Source organism: Otolemur garnettii, unplaced genomic scaffold, assembly GCF_000181295.1.
Source record: "Otolemur garnettii isolate 467f Iridium unplaced genomic scaffold, OtoGar3 scaffold00002, whole genome shotgun sequence".
NCBI lineage: Eukaryota > Metazoa > Chordata > Mammalia > Primates > Galagidae > Otolemur > Otolemur garnettii.
In genome coordinates this window covers 42,638,701-42,656,597 of record NW_003852397.1, presented here as the reverse complement: position 1 = coordinate 42,656,597, position 17,897 = coordinate 42,638,701, and the positions used below count along the sequence as shown (strand labels likewise).

Below are 17,897 nucleotides of genomic sequence, written 5' to 3'. Positions count from 1 at the left end.
CCTCCCAAGTAGCTGGGACCACAGGTGCCCGCCACAACACCCAGCTATTTTTTGGTTGCAGCCGTTGTTGTTGTTTGGCAGGCTGGGCAGGATTTGAACCTGCCACCTTAGGTGTATGTGGCTGGCGCCTTAGCCACTTGAGCTACTGGCGCTGAGCCAGTTTTGTCTTAAAATGTGTTTTGGATGATGAAAATATGGTCTCATACTACTTTCTTTAGATTCCTGTTTGCATGGAATATCTTTTTTCACCCTTTCACTTATAACCTTCATGTGTTCTTTCATCTGAGTCTCTTTAACAGCATCTAGTTAGCTCTTAGTTTTTATTCAGTTAGCCAGTCTATGTCATTTAATTGGGTTGCTTAATCCATTTACATTTACACCAATTATTGATATAGAAGGATTTACTATTGCCATTTTGTTGTTTTCAGTATGTCTTGTAGGCTTTTTTCCCCACCTTTCCTCCCTTGCCTTCTTTTGTATTTTTTTTTTCCTTCTTTTGTATTTTGATTCTCTTTTTCATTTCCCTTCATTTATATTCAATAGATATTTTCTCTGTGGTTATCATTCAATTACACAAAACATCTTAACTGAGTGCAATTTTAGATTAATAAGAACTTCAAGTCTATGTAATAGCTCTCTAACCAGGGGTATTCACTTATTTTGGGAGGATTTTTATGTTTGCTTATCTGTGGTGTCTGATACCATGAAAAGTGTGCATGAACCCTTTTATTGCTAATCTTCTTTTGTTAGTGTTTGCATATTTACTGTGTGGCTAGAGACAAATCTTATTCTTCCAAAGTACAGGAAAAAAAAAAAAAAAAGGTTAGGCACCTCAGTGTCTATGTCTTTATATCTCTGCCTTCCCCAGTTTGCTACTGATGGCAGAATTACCTCTTTTTATGTTGTATATCCTATAACATGGATTTATAATTACTTTGCATGCACTTGCTTTTAAAATTCTATACCACATTTTAAAATGATCTATGTATTTACATTACTAGAAGGTTCTATATTTTTAGGTATATAAGGGGTATTCAAAAAGTTTATGGAAAATGTTTATTATAAAAAAAATCCTATGCACTCATTTCAAAATTTTTTTGTGCCAAAATAAACTCATACTAACTTCTTTTAACATGTTTGATCAGGATCTAGTTTGTAGCACTAAGAAGGATAAGAATCAGTTTGAAAAGAGTCCCTGTCAGAGCAACATGAATTCTGCTAAAATTGAAGCAAGAAGGGACATCAAATTTATGGCAAGATCTGGGTGAAAGAAGAATTGAAATTGATGCTTTATGGAAAGTTTATGGCCACAGTGCCCTGAAGAAATCAGCAATTTGGATAACTTTTTTAAAGAAGGGATGAGATGATGTTGAAGATGAAACTCTAAGTGGCAGACTATCCACATAAATTTGTGAGGAAAAAGTTCATATTAATTTTGTTAAGAGGACTGACAATTACTGGAAGAAACAATAACCAACACCATAGATATCTTGATGCAGCTTACACAGTTCTGACTAGAAAATTAAAGTTGAGTTATCTGTCCATTCAATAGATGCTAGGACCTTTGCACCCAGATCAACTATGGACAAGAGCAGAACTTTCGATGGAAGTTTTAAACAAGTGAGATCAAGATCTTGAAGCATTTCTTTGGAGAGTTGTAACAGAAGGTGAAACACAGCTTTATCAGCACAGTCCTAAAGAGAAAACACAGTCAAAACAATGACTACCAAGAGGTAGAAATGGTCCAGTCAAAACAGAAGTGGACAGATCAAGAGCAAGAGTCATGGCAACAGTGTTTTGGGATCCTTTTCTTTTTTGGAGGGTCAAAGAATAGTAGTGTCTGTTTATTATGAGAAGGGTTTAAGAAAGTTAGGCAAAGCCTTAGCGTTCCCATTTTTCTGCAAGAAGAAGTCCTTTTCCACCTCAGATTCCTCCACCACAACAGTGCTCCTGCTTATTTCTCTTATTATATAAGGACAATTTTGTGAGAGTTTTGATGGGAATTTATTAGGCATCTACCTTATAGTCATGATTTGGCTCCATATGACTTCTTTTGGTTTCTTAATTTTAAAAAACTTTAAAGGGCTCCCATTTTTCTTCAGGTAATAATGTAAAAAAGACTGTCTTGATTTTCCCAGAACTATCAGTTCTTTAGAGATGGATTAAATGGCTGGTATCATCACTTACAGAAGTATCTTGACCTTGATGGAGCTTATGTTGAGAAATAGTTTTTGTTTTTATCTTTTAATTACATTTTTCTGTAACTTTTTGACATCCCCCTAGACTTTATCAGGGAGTTTTATATTTTTGTACAGTTTTGCGTTGCTTTTTTTGGTCCTTTTGCTTTAACTTGAAAGAATCCCTTCACAATTTCTTATTCAGCAAATGTAGTGGAAATGAATTTCTTTAATTTTTGTTTACCTAGGAAAGTTTTGATTTCTCCTTCATTTTTGAATGGTAGTTTTGCTGGGTATAATATTCTTTGTTGGTATTGTTTTCTTTTAGCACTTGGAAGATGTCATTCCATAGCCTGCAAGGTATCTGCTGAGAAACTGGTGATGATATAACAAAAGCTTCCTTGTACATGATGGTTCTCTTTGCTGCTTTCAAGATTCTCTCTTTGTCTATAGCTTTTGATACTTTGATTATGATGTGTCTCCATACAGGTCTTTTTAGATTTTCCTTGGAGTTCTTTGAGCTTATTGAATTTGTATGTTCATTCATCTCTCTCGTGTTTGTAAAGTTGTCGTTCATTATTTTGTCTCTTTACTCATTTCTATCGTCTTCTTTGAGACTTTCATATGTGTTCTGATTTATTTTTCATCTTTTTTGTCTTTTTTTTTTACTCCTTTTACTTGGTAATTTTGAAAGTCCCATCTTCAAATTTGCTGATTTTTTTTTTTCCTTCTGCCTGGTCAAGACCATTCTTGAGGTTCTCTAGTACACTGGTTCTGAACTTTCCTAATACTGTGACCCTTTAATACAGTTTTTCATGTTGTGGTTTTCCCCACACATGAGTAGCAGTGTCTCCATTCCTAAGACCATCAGAAATATGTGTTTTCCAATGGTCTTAGGCAACCCCTGTGAAAGAGGAAAGGGTCATTTGACCCCCAAAGGGATCATGACCTACAGGTTGAGAACTGCTGCTTTAGTGTATTTTTGACTCAGTTATTGTATTTTTCAGTTCCAGAAATAATGTCTGCCCCTCCCTTGTAGTTTCTCTGTTGACTTTCTCTGTTCATGTATTGTTGTACAGTTTTTTTTGTTGTTGTTGTTCAGTTTCCTTTTTCTGTTCACTTAAATCATTGAGCACCTGTATAATGGTTATTTTTAATTCTTTGGTAACTCATGTAGATCTCCATTTCTTCATGGTCAATTTCTGGAGATTTAATTGTTCCTTTAACTGGGTTATGTTTTCCTTTTCTTTGTGTAGCTTATCATTTTCTCTTGGGACCTTGGCATTTGAAAGCTAAACTATCTCTCTAGTCTTTGTTGTCTGGTTTTATATTGGGAGGAGTTTCTTCATCTAGTTAATCTACTAGAGTATCTGGAGAACTTACAAATCTTTTCTGGTGATGCATCCTGTCTAACACTGTGTGTGTCATCTCTTAATGGAAGAGGTTTGCCTGTGTTTAACTTAGGAACTCTTCCGGTTTGCTGTACTGTGGCGGCTCATGTTGTAGTATGCTACAATACTGGAGCTCCACCTTGTGGGTATCTCTTATATTGCAGATTTTGATTCTAGACCAAAGCATGTTGATTGCCTTTGTTCTCAATGGCCCCCAACCTGGTACCCTATTCCTGTCAGTATTTAGATTAGGCAAGACAGAAACCAGTTTCCAGGAGGGGAGAACTCCCTACCCTATTGGAGGTACATTCATCTTCTTTTGCTCCCCAGGGAGAAGTAGGAAATTGGGGGTTTCTTCTGTTTTTCCTTGCTGGGGCCAGTAGAGAGGATCATGGGCTTTGATGTCATTTTTGTGCTTACCTGGGGTACAGGAACCTCTTAAGTGTGTTCCGGATTTCTCGCAAAGGCAGTTGGATTGTATATTGTTGTTAAATCCATGTCTTTGTGGGGGAAGGAGGGTCTGAGGTCTTCTATCTTGCCATCTTGCTGACCTTACATTGTTTTCTGATATTTTAGATATTATCGTAGCAACTTTTTGAACTTGATAGGGATGGGGGGGGGTGGATTCTGGCTAAATATATGTATTTTTTTCATATATCCATTTGGGAAGAGATGTAGGGAGGAAAAGGCAATTGAGAATGGAAAAAGTTGTAAATTCTTGAAAAAGTAGTGAGATAGGGCTTTACTCCTGTTTCCATCCTTGTGTGCTACTAAAGTTTAATGTAATTCATCAGGACCAATGCAGACGTCCATATTAGGTAGGCATGAATCTCTGGTTGAATCTAATCTTCAAAATAGTTTCTTCATGATGGAATTTATTTTGGAGGAGTAGCCTGGGACATGAAAGCCTTTACTTGTGTGAGTATTATATGCCCCTAACCTTTTTGCCAATAATTGGAAGCTTAGAATTGAAATACTAAGTAAATGGTAAAATGTTACCTATTTTTAATTCCAACATACTTCAGCATGTTGCTAGGGACTGGGTGTGGTGGCTCATGCCTTTAATCCCTGTATCCTGGGAGGCTAAGGTGGGTGTCGCTTGAACTTAGGAGTTCCAAAACCAGCCTGAGCAAGAGCAAGATCCCATCACTATTAAAATAGGAAAACTAGCTGGGCACTTTTAGTCCCAGCTACTCGAGAGGAGCTTGAGCCCAGGAGTTTGAGGTTTCCATGAGTTATGGCACTCTTCCAATGGTGACAGAGTGAGGCTCTGTCTCAAAAAAAAAAAAAAAAAAAAAGCACATTCTTAAAGAATTGATCTTAGTCATTTGAGCTTTCTTCTATTTTGAGGACCGATTTTAAACATTGATTTTTATTGTGAAATTTGTTTCTGTAAACTAGTAACTGTCACTTCATTAAAAGACTATCTGGTATTTTAAAAATATAGTTTATATTTCTGGCTCGCTAGTTTGTCATCTAACTTTTGGTAGAAGAAGAAGAGGAAAACCTTATGAAACAGAATTATTTTCCTTTATCCAAAGCTATTTTTAAATGACTCTTAAACAGTGTTAATGAGTAAACTTGTAAATGAAGGAATGTGTAAAAATATAGTTTAGAATTTAGTAAAATGAATTATTTTTTAGTACTCTTATTTTGACCATTATAAATCTACAATTTCATATAAAGTTTATGGCATTAGGAAATTATAATTAATGTATGAATTACTTTGGGGTATGTATCTTACAATTCTCATTTAATTCACTTATTTTGTCTTACATCATGGGCTCTTATGCAGGTATGCTACAATTCTTCATATGAGGCTACTCAGAGGTCATGCATTTTGAATTTTATTTTTTTTAAGTGGCAACTTTAAACATGATGGTGTGTTTATGTCTTGGACCTGAATTGCAGTTGTATACTGTTTGTTTAAATGTATCAAATCTGTTATCTTCTTTGTTTGTCCTCTGTTTCATTTCTACTAATGTCTCACTTTTCATGGTGTCTTATATTTGAGTTTTTTAAGACTCTGAAAAAATAGGCTATCTTAAATACCCTTCTTTTATTGGGTGTCATATTTGTTAGCATTAAGGAATTCCAGAAGGATGGAGGTGTGTTCTCTGGAACATAACATATCTCTAGACCTTGGGAATTTGATTTGACATCCTTGTCAAATCCTACTATAGAAATATATTTCTATTATAGGAATGGTGAGGATCACCAACCTCCTTGCAACTGGTAGAGAAACTGGAATCCTAGGGTGCCTCCAGTATTGGGGTACTGAGAGCTGTCATGTGAGGAATTATAATGTGTGAAATTTGAAGATTTCATAAACTGTTACTTCCAACCATATCAATGTTTATTAATTATGTAGGTTAATATTTTGTGTGGCTTACTTTTGTCCTCCTCTTACTATAGTCTTCAATAGCTTAATGGCAAGGAGCCCATACTGAAAGCTTTTGAGATGCTTACAGCTAGCCAGATTTAGGCATTGTGGTTTTTTAACTTGGATGGAACTCATATTCCCTGTGAAGTTTACTTGTGAGGACCACAAAAATTGATATCTTAAGGGCAGCACCTGTGGCTCAAAGGAGTAGGGCACTGGCCCTATATACTAGAGGTAGCGGGTTCACCCAGCCCCAGCCAAAAACTGCAAAAAAAAAAAAAAAAAAAAAAAAGATATCTTACAGAATTGGGAAATATTTATATTTGGGTTGAATAGATAGAGGCTGTTCTAGTGATTTTGGTGACTGTACCCACATAATTGAGCTGTCAAAACTGTAGCTTCATACGATATTACAAAGAGAATTAGACTTTTAGGAAATAGACCTGTATTCTCTTTGGAGCTTAAAAAAAATTGTTGAATTGAAAAGAACTTTGATGTCACATGTGAAAAAGAAAACCCATATGATATGTCCATACATATTTTAGTTTGATAGGTTATTTAAATTTGATTTTTTGGTTAATTTTAGACTCTTTTTGATCAGAATAATGCTGCAAAAAATGAAGAGTCAGAAACTGCAAACAAAAATGATTCTTCAAAGAAGCTATCTGTTGAGAGAGTATATCAGAAGAAGACACAACTTGAACACATTCTTCTTCGTCCAGATACATATATTGGGTCAGTGGAGCCATTGACACAGGTAATTATTTGCTAAAATTGATTGAGGAGATGGGTACCTATATCTACTTTTTAATACATTGATAAAGTTATTGTGATTATAATCTTTGCAAATCTGTTATTTCACGTTTCTGTTTAAGAGCAAAATTTGGGTGAGAGGTCTAGAAGAAATAGAAATGTCTGCAGAAGAAAGAAAGCATAGGGTAAATTGGTGTGCCATGTGAACATTTAAAAAGTCCTTAAGATCATGCTATGGCTGATTTTAATGGTAGTGCCATCTAAGATTTGTACATATGCACTGTTATTTTGAACTTAGTCTGGACTTGGTTTACACATATGCACATTATCTTATTTCATCCTAACAATTTTGGGAAGTAGGTACTGTTATTTCAATTTTATAGACAAAGAAGGAAAAGGTTAATAAGTTTAAGAAATATGCTCAGATTTTTCAACTTGTGAGAACTGAGTTTCAAAGCTAGTTCCAGTCCAAAATCATGCTTTGTTCATACTGTTTTACTTTGTGTTTTCTATACTATAGAAAGATAAAAGCATGAAGTAGAAGTGTAAAGTGAATGTTTTTGTATTTTTCTATTTTATTTAAATGCTGTTTTCAATAATTCTTAGTGCCTTATGTTAAAGCTTACTTTATGTATGACTGAGAATATACTTGGTACATAGTGAATAATTTCTCAATTTTGAGGTTATTTAAATTTAATATGAATAAGTTGACTGTTACCAATGTTATATATGTTTTTATACTTTGAAGGTCTAAGTATCTAAGTGAAGATAAACGAACATAATGTGAATTTATACTATGAAAAATTGATGTTAAAGATCCATAGTGTAAAAAAATGATTTTGAATTTTTCTTTTTATGCAGTTAATGTGGGTGTATGATGAAGACGTAGGAATGAATTGCAGAGAGGTTACCTTTGTGCCAGGTTTATACAAGATCTTTGATGAAATTTTGGGTGAGTACTTGTTTAGGATTTAATGCATCTATTTCTATCAATGTTATGATATTGTCTCTATATGTGCATAAAGCCAGATTTACCAGTGTAAATCTAAAGGTATATCTCTGGCTTTTAACCAGCAACACATATAAATGTTCTTCAGAGAACTTTATACTACTAGTTATAATATGTTCATATCCTGTGTTTCATATCTTTTGTGTTTCATTTTGTTCATCTGCACAACCAGTATGTTGTATTTGTAATCCCTTAGTTGTTTGTATTTCCTGTGTGTGTGGTCATCTGGAATTTGCTGGCATCACAGTTACCTTGGGGGTATGTTAAAACATTGCCACAGTAGAAAAAGAATTTTTCTTGGGGTCGCAGTATCTTATTAGGCCAAGAGATATATGAGTTATATTTGCTTCACCAGGCCTTGAGCTTAAAACTAGCATGAGTTTCATGCAACTCACACAACACTTAATGTGTTAAATATGGAGATGTCAGGGAGTTGGCTGTGGAACATGTAAATTTGAGTTTTTCCTTCAGTCAGGTATTATTGGACAGCCAAGTTTAGTAACTATGTGACCTAAGCGATCTCTGTACCTTCCAAATTACATGATTAATAAACTTATAATGGAATGTGATGTCTAATTGATTCTAGGGAATGTATATACTTTGGAAATATTTTTAATCATGCACTTTCTAGAGAGTCTTTGCTCTGGTACCTCACCAGTGCAACTTGAGTTTTCTTAAACAGAGGGGTTATATGGGTCTCTTTGAGCTGCTGCTTCTTGGTCTTTAGGAAAAGGACAGGAAAATAAAACTGGTTATATGATACCTTTGCTTTTCCTTCCCAACTCTCTACCTAATTTTACTATTTATTTAGGTTATTTTAGGACCACACAGCATTTGCTAAAAACATATTTCTTCTGTGATTGTGTCCAATTTTTTTTGAAGCAGTGGTTATTTTTATTATCAGCTGCAGTGCATAAGTTTAGAATTTTGATTTCTGAGAGTGTTAAGGATTTCTTTGTAATTCAAAACATTTGGTTTCAGTTCAATCTGCTAATCAAATTATTAGTTTATTAAAGGAGGTAAATAGAAAGTAATTGATACTTACTAAGACAATATATAATTCAGTAAATTTTTTTACTTTTAGACCTAGATTAGGGGTTGTAAAAAATGCAGGTGTGGGGGCGGTGCCTGTAGCTCAAAAGAGTAGGACACCGGCCCCATATGCCAGATGTGGTAGGTTCAAACCCAGCCCCAGCCAAAAACTGAAAAAAAAAAGAAAAAATGCAGGTGTGTGTTCTTACTTAATTTGTTTGTCATATAGCACTAAAATATTTCCTCCTTTTTGTATGGTGGAAAACATAACAGTAAGTTGATATGACATAAAATTTAGGAACATTATTTGGAAAATAGGATTTGTGTTAGAAGTTAGCAGTAAGTATTTTCATTAATTATTACCATACATAGATATTTATACCAAGCAGTGATGCATATACATTTGAGTCCATGTATTTGTTTATTTATATGATTTTGTATGTTACTCAATAAGATATTTAATTTTGTAGTTAATGCTGCAGACAATAAACAGAGGGATAAGAACATGACCTGTATTAAAGTTTCTATTGATCCGTAAGTATATTTCAAGTTTTATTTTTTATGCTTAGTTTTGTTATTTAGGTAATCCTCAATTTATGAATACTCCTCAAATGAATAATATACTGCTTTGTTTCCTCTTTGCTTCATTTTGTTATTTTTGCCTCTTGTGTGTGTGTGTCAGTTATTATCCTTTTCTCCAAAGTACTTCCCTCGGGGCTCTTGGAGATCACTTTTCTTTGATGCTGTGGATGCTGTTTCATCTATTAATCACTGTATCTTTCCTTCCTACCCTTCCTTTGGGACTTAAGTCTAAGAGCTATTGTTACTGCTATTCCAGTTACATTAAATTTGTTTTTCCTGACTAGTATTTGGACTTTTCGTTATTTATGAAGACATTTAATAATTTAGGTCTTGCTAGTTTTACAGAATATATACAAAGTGTTTACCTAATTAGGTAACACTGTGGTGATTTTTTTTTTTGGAGAGTGAAGGTATATAATATAGTTTTAAATTAAAAGCATAGTTGTTAAATTTATGTTTTTGCTAGCATGCTTTTTATAAAATATATTACATTTATCCTTTTTAATTTCATCAGTACTTTAGCATGATTTTTCTTAGTAAACATGAAAATTTAACAATTCTGGTGTAGGTTTATTATCAATAATCTAATTTCCGATGTGATGGTCGAGATTAGTGGTATGAAGTATAATTTATATTTGATGACACCATGAAGTTATTTGTATTTTATATGAAAACATTACCAGATAACCATGTTGTTGAAGGTCTTTATTTTTCTTTTTCTTTCTTCCTTTTAAAAAATTTGTATTATTTCTATAATGAATGTATTCTTAAGAATTTGTATAGTTAGGAGTATAAGACATTTATAAGGTACAACTCTTACAAAAATTTAAGATTGTTTTGAGAAAGTTTTAGCTGTCAAGATTCCTTTTAATTCTTATTTAGGAAATTGTCCATTAAAAACAATACCTTTGGCTCGGTGCCTGTGGCTCAAGTGACTAAGGTGCCAGCCACGTACACCTCAGGTGACGGGTTTGAATCCAGCCCAGACCCGCAAAACAACAATGACGGCTGCAACCAAAAATAGCCCGGTGTTGTGGCGGGCGCCTGTGGTCCCAGCTACTTGGGAGGCGGAGGCAGGAGACTCGCTTGAGCCCAGGAGTTGGAGGTTGCTGTGAGCTGTGAAGCCACGGCACTCTACCCAGGGGAACAGCTTGAGGCTCTGTCTCAAAAAACAAAAAACAAAAAACAATACCTTTGTTAATTTATTATGTTTTAGGAGAAGTAGTAAGAAGCAATAGATGTTGAATGTTTGACATCTTTAACCTTTTTCAGAATTCAGAATTGAAAGATTCTGATTGACAATTAAAGAAGAAGGGAGGGTTCTTTAAATACATTCTTGATGAACATAGTTATAGTTGTTTCCTTTTTTTACCTTGTGTTAGCCACATTAATCAAATAATACTGAATTTTAAAAAATGGTGTATATAGCATACCGTAATAAGAAAATGATAAAGAAGTGAGCTGAGAAACAACTGTACAGATAAGGGCTCTTGTTTATTTTACTTACCAGTCATTATATTGTAGGTATTTTGTCCACAAATTCTATATAATTCCTATCTTCCCCCTCCATTTTAAACTTCCTTTTTAACCAGCAAACATTTTTATTTGGGCATAAGAGGAGAATTATCACCACATTTATTTAGTTCTTAATGGCAATCTGATATTAGTTTCTTTTTTTCTTTGTTATCTCCCGCCTCATTTTAACTGCCTCTGCTAAAAAAATTATTTTATTTCAGTGTAAGGCAAAAATTCTTAGCTATTCCAGTGAAGAAAAGGTGAAGGTAATGTATTTTTCACCTCTTCTTTCTTTTATCATTTCTTGTTTGCTAATCATTGATGAAAGATTGAATCTTAGCCCTGCCTTTAATTGAATTTTATATATCTTTAAACATGGCATTAAGCAAGCATTTTTTGAGAAGTTGTTGCTTCTTAGATTTTTTTTTCTTTTTTTCTTTTTTTATTGAATGGTAACTATGTACATTAATGCACTTCTTAGATTTTAATACTAAGTTTTAGCCACAGCTTGACTTTCAGTTTTTTTCCTCCTGTAGTACTCTATGATGTAGGAATACATTTTAAGTAAAAAGTCAAGGTTGTGAAAGATACAGAATGGTTTAGCAAGGCATGCATGTAGAATTTAGATATCTCTTCTAGAAGTTAGAGAATTTGGAGCATGTGTTAGTCTGTTTTGCATTGCTAGAAAGGAATACATGAGACTGGGTCATTTATAAAGAAAGAGATTTATTTGGCTCATAGTTCTTCAATTTATACAAGAAGCATCGTACCATCATTTGCTTCTGATAAGGACTTCTGGGAGCTTCCAATCAATGTGGAAGGTGAAGGGGAAGCAGGTGTGTCACATGGTGAGAGAAGGAGAGAGAAGAGGAGGTGGTGGTGCCAGGTTCTTTTGAACAACTGGCTCTTGAGATCAAACTTCAGAATGAGATTTGGAGGGGGAAAATATATCCAAACTGTATCAGAGAAGTTTCTTACAGAGGAATTTAGGTATGTTAAGTAACATAAAAGTTTGTATTGAAACTGTTTTTCTGCTGGTGTCTATCTGATGCCAACAGAAAGAAATGTATGGGAAGTGCATTAGCCAGAGTCAAAATATTTCTCTAGTAATATTTTGTTTATTCTTGTTATTGTTATTTGTATTCTTGTTTATTTGGGGTTGACAGCTTGAAACTATAGCTTTCCAAAAATATTACACACTTATGCTAAATTGTATGTACAAATAAGTTCATTGTTAAACAAATAGGATTATAACATGTATACTATTTAATATCTTTGTATTTTTATTCAACGTATTATTTATAGCCTTCCTTATTAATTTATGTAGATCTGTTTAATTCTTTTAAACTATTTGCCAGTACTCTATTATGTTAATGCATCATAATGTATTTAACCACTTTCTAGTTGGTAAGTCATAGATTGTTTTCAATGTTTCTTTTTAGCCTTGATTATTTTTGAAACTTTATATGTAGCCTATTCAAGCACAGTATTTTTGTGAAGATTATCAATGGAGCATTTAGGAGTATTAAAACCTTACTGGAGAACTGATGTCATAAACTGACTTTAAAAGTTTGGGTAAAATTTGGCTAGACAAAAGAGAGAGAAAGACATCACACAAGGGAAAGACCTATAGACAAAGAATTGGAAGAATTGATAATGAATATGGACGAGTAATAAACTGACCTGAAGGAAAAGTAGGATGCATGTTGTAGAATAGTGGCAATTATATTTGGCTACCAGGAGGGATATAGATAACAGGCCTTGAAGATGCAGGTAGAAGATTCTTAAGCTTGATTTTGTTGAAAATGTGGACCTACTGCTGTGTTCTAGATCAAAGAATAGTGTTATGAAAGCTAGATTAAGTCCATCAAAATTATGCAAAATAATTTTAAGTGGCGTGACTATACAAGAAACTGTTGCAGTGATCAATGTTTAAGATGATATTAGACTATACTACTGGCATTTGGAATGACAAAAAGATTGATACTGATATGAAATGAATCTAATAGGACAAACTAATAGGATTTGATGGCTTACGGTTCTAGAGAATTATATCAAAATTTGAGCCTAACAGATTAGGAGAAGTGAAGCTCTGTTGAAGAGTGAGAGAAATAAAATTAGCTGATTTGGGGAGGGAGGGTTATGTGTTAACTTTTTACTTCAGTTAATGTTCTACTTTTTATTTTAGTTGATTATTCTTTACTTTTGATTTAATTAATTATCTCCTGAATCTTTGATTTTCATTTTGGCTTTTATAACTTAATTTTTTAGTTTAATAACTACTTCTAATAATTCTTGAGAGATTAAGATATGTGTAAGTGAAACAATTAGGAATCAGTGGTAAATGATACCTTTTTAAGCTGATTTCCAATATTGGTTATGAAGCTGTGTCTCCTTTAAAATTTGTCTCTTAAATGGATAAAGGTACATACTACTCCAAACAATAGAGTACATCACACTTTCATTAGCGTATCAAGTTCCTGTTAACCATAGGGGGCTCTCCTCTATACCATTCAGGGCTAAAACTGTTGATTTTATTATGGAAAGGCTTACAAGATCTAAAATAGGTAATATCTACACATTTTAAAACTATTAAAATTAATTTATGACAATGATTGACAAAATACAAACATCTCTTTAACCTTTAGGCTTAGGATGGGATACATTTAAGGCTGTTTGTATCTTTTCCACTTACACTCCTGTAGCATTTTAGGAAGAAAATGAAAATAGGAATGTCCACTGGCTCTGCAGAGCTGTGTGGGTCGCAGGTGTTAATGTTGGTAGAATCAAGCAGGAAGATCATGGTTAATGTATATAGAAAGAAAAGCAAATCTATAGGTGACTTCTTATAAACGTGCACTTCTCTGGGAGGCTGAGAATTTCTTCTCCTAAGAGAAGAAACCTTGCAGAGCTTATTGATTCTAATTTGAATTATAGCTCAGGGGTAGAAATGTATGTCCTCAGCAAATAGTTTTTGAAAGATGAGTCAGTGTCTTCTAATTAATGAATCTTGCTTGTGATCATTCAGGTTTTAAGGTTACTTTACTTTTTAATTAACGTATCTTTAAACTATCTTAAGCTCTAAACTCTGCTTGTTTATTTACAGTGAATCTAACATTATAAGCATTTGGAATAATGGGAAAGGCATTCCAGTAGTAGAACACAAAGTAGAGAAAGTTTATGTTCCTGCTTTAATTTTTGGACAGCTTTTAACATCTAGTAACTATGATGATGATGAGAAAAAAGTTACAGGTAAAGTCTGAATAGAATTTTGATTGAAAAATATTGTTTTCTTAACAACATCTCTAACTTACTATGTTTATATAAAATATTACAGGAAAGGAAACCTGTGCAGTTTTTTTTTGTGAGAACATCCTTTTTAGAATTAATGTCTATGAAACTATCATATATAATATTGTTTTGATAATAGTCTAACAGTGACATTATAAAGTCTGGTAGTACGTTGACTGTTGTTATCTTAGAACTGCTGGAACTTTAACCTGGCTGCCAGTTTGAGTTTTGATTTAGATAAGACTAGTGTGATGCCTATATGTATGAATTTGCTATTGTATAAGCCCTGTGTCTTTTAATATTAAATTGCTTTTAAACTATTTTCCTTAAGAAGGCCAAGATCAAAAATGTAGATTATCTTTGAAAGTGCTTTGACCAATACCAAATGTTTTTGTACTTACTTATGTTGCCCAAGTAGATTGATAGTTTATTTTTAAAACCAAGGTTCTGGGAAGTGATGTAGATTAAAATTTTATAAAAGAGAAGCAACTTTGGTAGAAAGTTCAGATTTCATACTTACGTAGACTTACTGAGTAATGAAAGAAACCAAACTTGATTCTTTTGAAACTGTGATTGAGGATAATGAATCTACAAAGTACCTATTTTAATTACATTAGCATGTGCTAATTCTTAATTGTATCTTTCTCTAAATGAAAAAACAATCTAAAAATCTTCTAGAATATTCAATTGATGATAAGATAATGCAATAGGGAAACCATTTTGCAACAGATTTACCCTCTGGTAGGTAAGTTAACAAAGTTCTTTTAAAATAATTTTCACTGAAGTTTTTTACATTTAATTTTTCTTAACAGGTGGTCGCAATGGTTATGGTGCAAAACTTTGTAATATTTTCAGTACAAAGTTTACAGTAGAAACAGCTTGCAAAGAATACAAACACAGTTTTAAGCAGGTATGAGAGAATCATATCTATTTCTTTTTTAAAGTAATGTTTTGTAGAGCTCATAAAACCTTAAGTAAATTTCAGCAGTGATATATATATATATATATATATATATATATATATATAAAAACTTCTTTGGTTTTTTTTTTGAGACAGAGTCTCACTCTGTCACCCTAGGGGAGAGTGCAATGGAGTCATCATAGCTCACTGCAACCTCAAACTCCTAGGCTCGAGTGATCCTCCTGCCTCAGTCTCCTCAGTAACTGGGACCGCAGATGCTTGCCACTTTGCCCAGCTATTTTTTGTAGTTTTTGTAGAGATAGTGTGTTACTCTTGCTCTGGCTGGTCTTGAACTCCTGGCCTCAAGCAGTCCTCCCACTTGAGCTTCCTGGAGTGCCATAAGCCACTGTACCTGGCTAATATATAATTTTTCTTTGTTTTTTTTTTTGAGACAGAGCCTCAAGCTGTCACCCTGGGTAGTGTGCTGTGGCATCGCAGCTCAGAGCAACCTCCAACTCCTGGGCTCAAGCGAGTCTCCTGCCTCAGCCTCCCAAGTAGCTGGGACCACAGGCACCTACCACAATGCCCAGCTATTTTTTGGTTACAACTGTCATTGTTGTTTGGCGGCCCGGGCTGGATTCGAACCCGCTACCTTAGGTGTATGTGGCTGGCGCCTTAGCCACTTGAGCCACAGGCGCCGAGCCATTTTTCTTTGTTTTTAAATATAAACCAAGTCTTATAAGACTAAAGAGATGTTAGCACAGAATACCTTGGATATAAGTCTGTCTCTCTACCATTCCTTTAAAATAAAATGCTTTCAGCAAATAGACTTTAACTTAGTTAAGTATTAGTGAAAATGTCCTGAACCTCACAGATTCGTTTAAATGTGACTACTTTGTATATTTGAAAGATTCCTCATTGAGTCATCAAATTCATATTTCAGAATTTTATTGTATTTTATTATTGTTGAAGTCTTTTAAAATACTTTGATATTTTATGTAAACTTAAAATAATTTTGTCAGGAAAAGCATTATGCCTGTTTACTTTTGCGAAAGTCTATATGGTTGTGTTGAAGAAATTAAGATAATTTGCTGAAAGTGTGTAAAGTTGTGCAATTTGTTTTTGACATGAGCTCATTATAATAGTAGTGTAGTCATTCTTTGAGGGGATTGGTTCCAGGATCCCCCCTCCTATACTCAAATCAGAGGATGTTCAAATCCTTCATAGAAAATGGTGTGGTATTTGCATATAATCTAAGCATAATTTCCTATATATTTTAAATCATCTTTAGATTACTTATAATACCTAATAGGATGTAAATGCTATGTAAATAGTTGTTATGCTGTATTTTAAATTTGTATTTTTTATTGTTCTATTGTTATTTTGTGTCTTTTTTTGCCCCCAATATTTTAAAGCTACAGTTGGTTGACTCTGCAGATGCGGGACCCATGGATACCAAGAGCTGACTGTATTTAAAATTTTTTCATCTGTAATATCAGGTTCAAAGATTTCTGTGGTTGGGAAATGGATTTAGTGGTGATAAATGAATATTGCATGAGCTGAGTTTTTATGTATTATGAAATGAAGCATTATATAAAATATTTGACTTTTTTTCTTTTAAAGACATGGATGAATAATATGATGAAAACTTCTGAAGCCAAAATTAAACATTTTGATGGTGAAGATTATACGTGTATAACATTCCAACCAGATCTGTCCAAATTTAAGATGGAAAAACTTGACAAGGATATTGTGGCCCTCATGACCAGAAGAGCATATGATTTGGCTGGCTCATGTAAAGGGGTCAAGGTCATGTTTAATGGAAAGAAATTGCCTGTAAGTGTCCTCTATAATAGTTTAATACTTAGTTATTTTGTAGACAAGATATAATTGGATCTTATTTTTTAAATCTAATCTGATAATCTCTTTTACTTTTAGATGATCACATTTTGATACATATAGATTAAAATCTATCATTTTTCTAGCTGATTTCTATGTATTATATTTGTTCTTTTTTATAGTTTCTTTTACTCTGTTTTCTCTGGTATTGATTGAACATTTTTTAATCTCTTCTGTTTATTTACTATTTATACTTTTTTTCAAAAACTTTTTTAGTGATTGCCCTAAGGTTTACCAATAAATATATTTTGAAAATAGTTTGAGCCTACCTTCAAATGAATGTAGTGAAAGGACTTTGTAACAGTGTAACTCCAGCTCTTCCTTCTCATTCATGGTGTCATCGTCCTTATACATTTTACTCTTAACCTATGTTATCAACATCAGAAGGAGAAAACAGAATGAGCCAGAATCAATACTTAGAAAAAAATTCAAAATTAGTGATGTCTTTACTGCTTTAGCGGTCAGTTATTCTTTTAGAGCAATTAAAAATACAGTTCAAGATTATATTTTCAATTCCATTTCCAGTGCTCTCCATTTTTTTTTTTTTTTGGAATAAATCTCAAAATCTAATTTTAATCATATTCTTTCTACTTTAAGGGCTTCTTTTAACACTTCTTACAGAGCATTGCTAGCAATAAATTCTCTATTTTTGCCTGAGAAAGTCTTTATTTTTCCTTCATTTTTAAAGGATATTTCACTGGAATTAGAATTTTGGGTTGTCATCATTTTTCTTTTAATACTAAAGGTGTCACTTCATTTTCTTCTCATTTGTGTGGTTTGTGAGAAGTCTGGTGTGTTCTTATCCTTGTTCCCCTGTTGATGTGGTGTTTCTTTTTTCTCTCATTGCCTTAAAATTTTTTTCTTTATCTTTGATTTTTTGAATATGATATGCTTGTATGTGTCGTGGTTTTATTTTTCTTTTTATTTATTTTGCTTTGTGTTCTTTGAGCTTTTTGGACCAGTT

At 33.3% G+C, this 17,897-nt stretch overlaps 1 protein-coding gene across 2 annotated transcripts in view; it reads left to right on the top strand.

Moving 5' to 3' along the window:
• TOP2B (DNA topoisomerase II beta) overlaps nucleotides 1-17,897 on the top strand; it is a 72,031-nt gene that overhangs the window by 12,265 nt on the left and 41,869 nt on the right. Inside the window, exons 2-7 of one of the 2 annotated variants that reach the window (XM_023513791.1) lie at nucleotides 6,553-6,708; nucleotides 7,566-7,656; nucleotides 9,216-9,279; nucleotides 13,949-14,094; nucleotides 14,946-15,043; nucleotides 16,658-16,870. In XM_023513791.1, coding sequence (XP_023369559.1) covers nucleotides 6,553-6,708; nucleotides 7,566-7,656; nucleotides 9,216-9,279; nucleotides 13,949-14,094; nucleotides 14,946-15,043; nucleotides 16,658-16,870 — 768 coding nt within the window. Of the gene's footprint in view, nucleotides 1-6,537; nucleotides 6,709-7,565; nucleotides 7,657-9,215; nucleotides 9,280-13,948; nucleotides 14,095-14,945; nucleotides 15,044-16,657; nucleotides 16,871-17,897 lie in introns of both variants that reach the window. The other variant, XM_023513787.1, reaches the window with a different exon arrangement.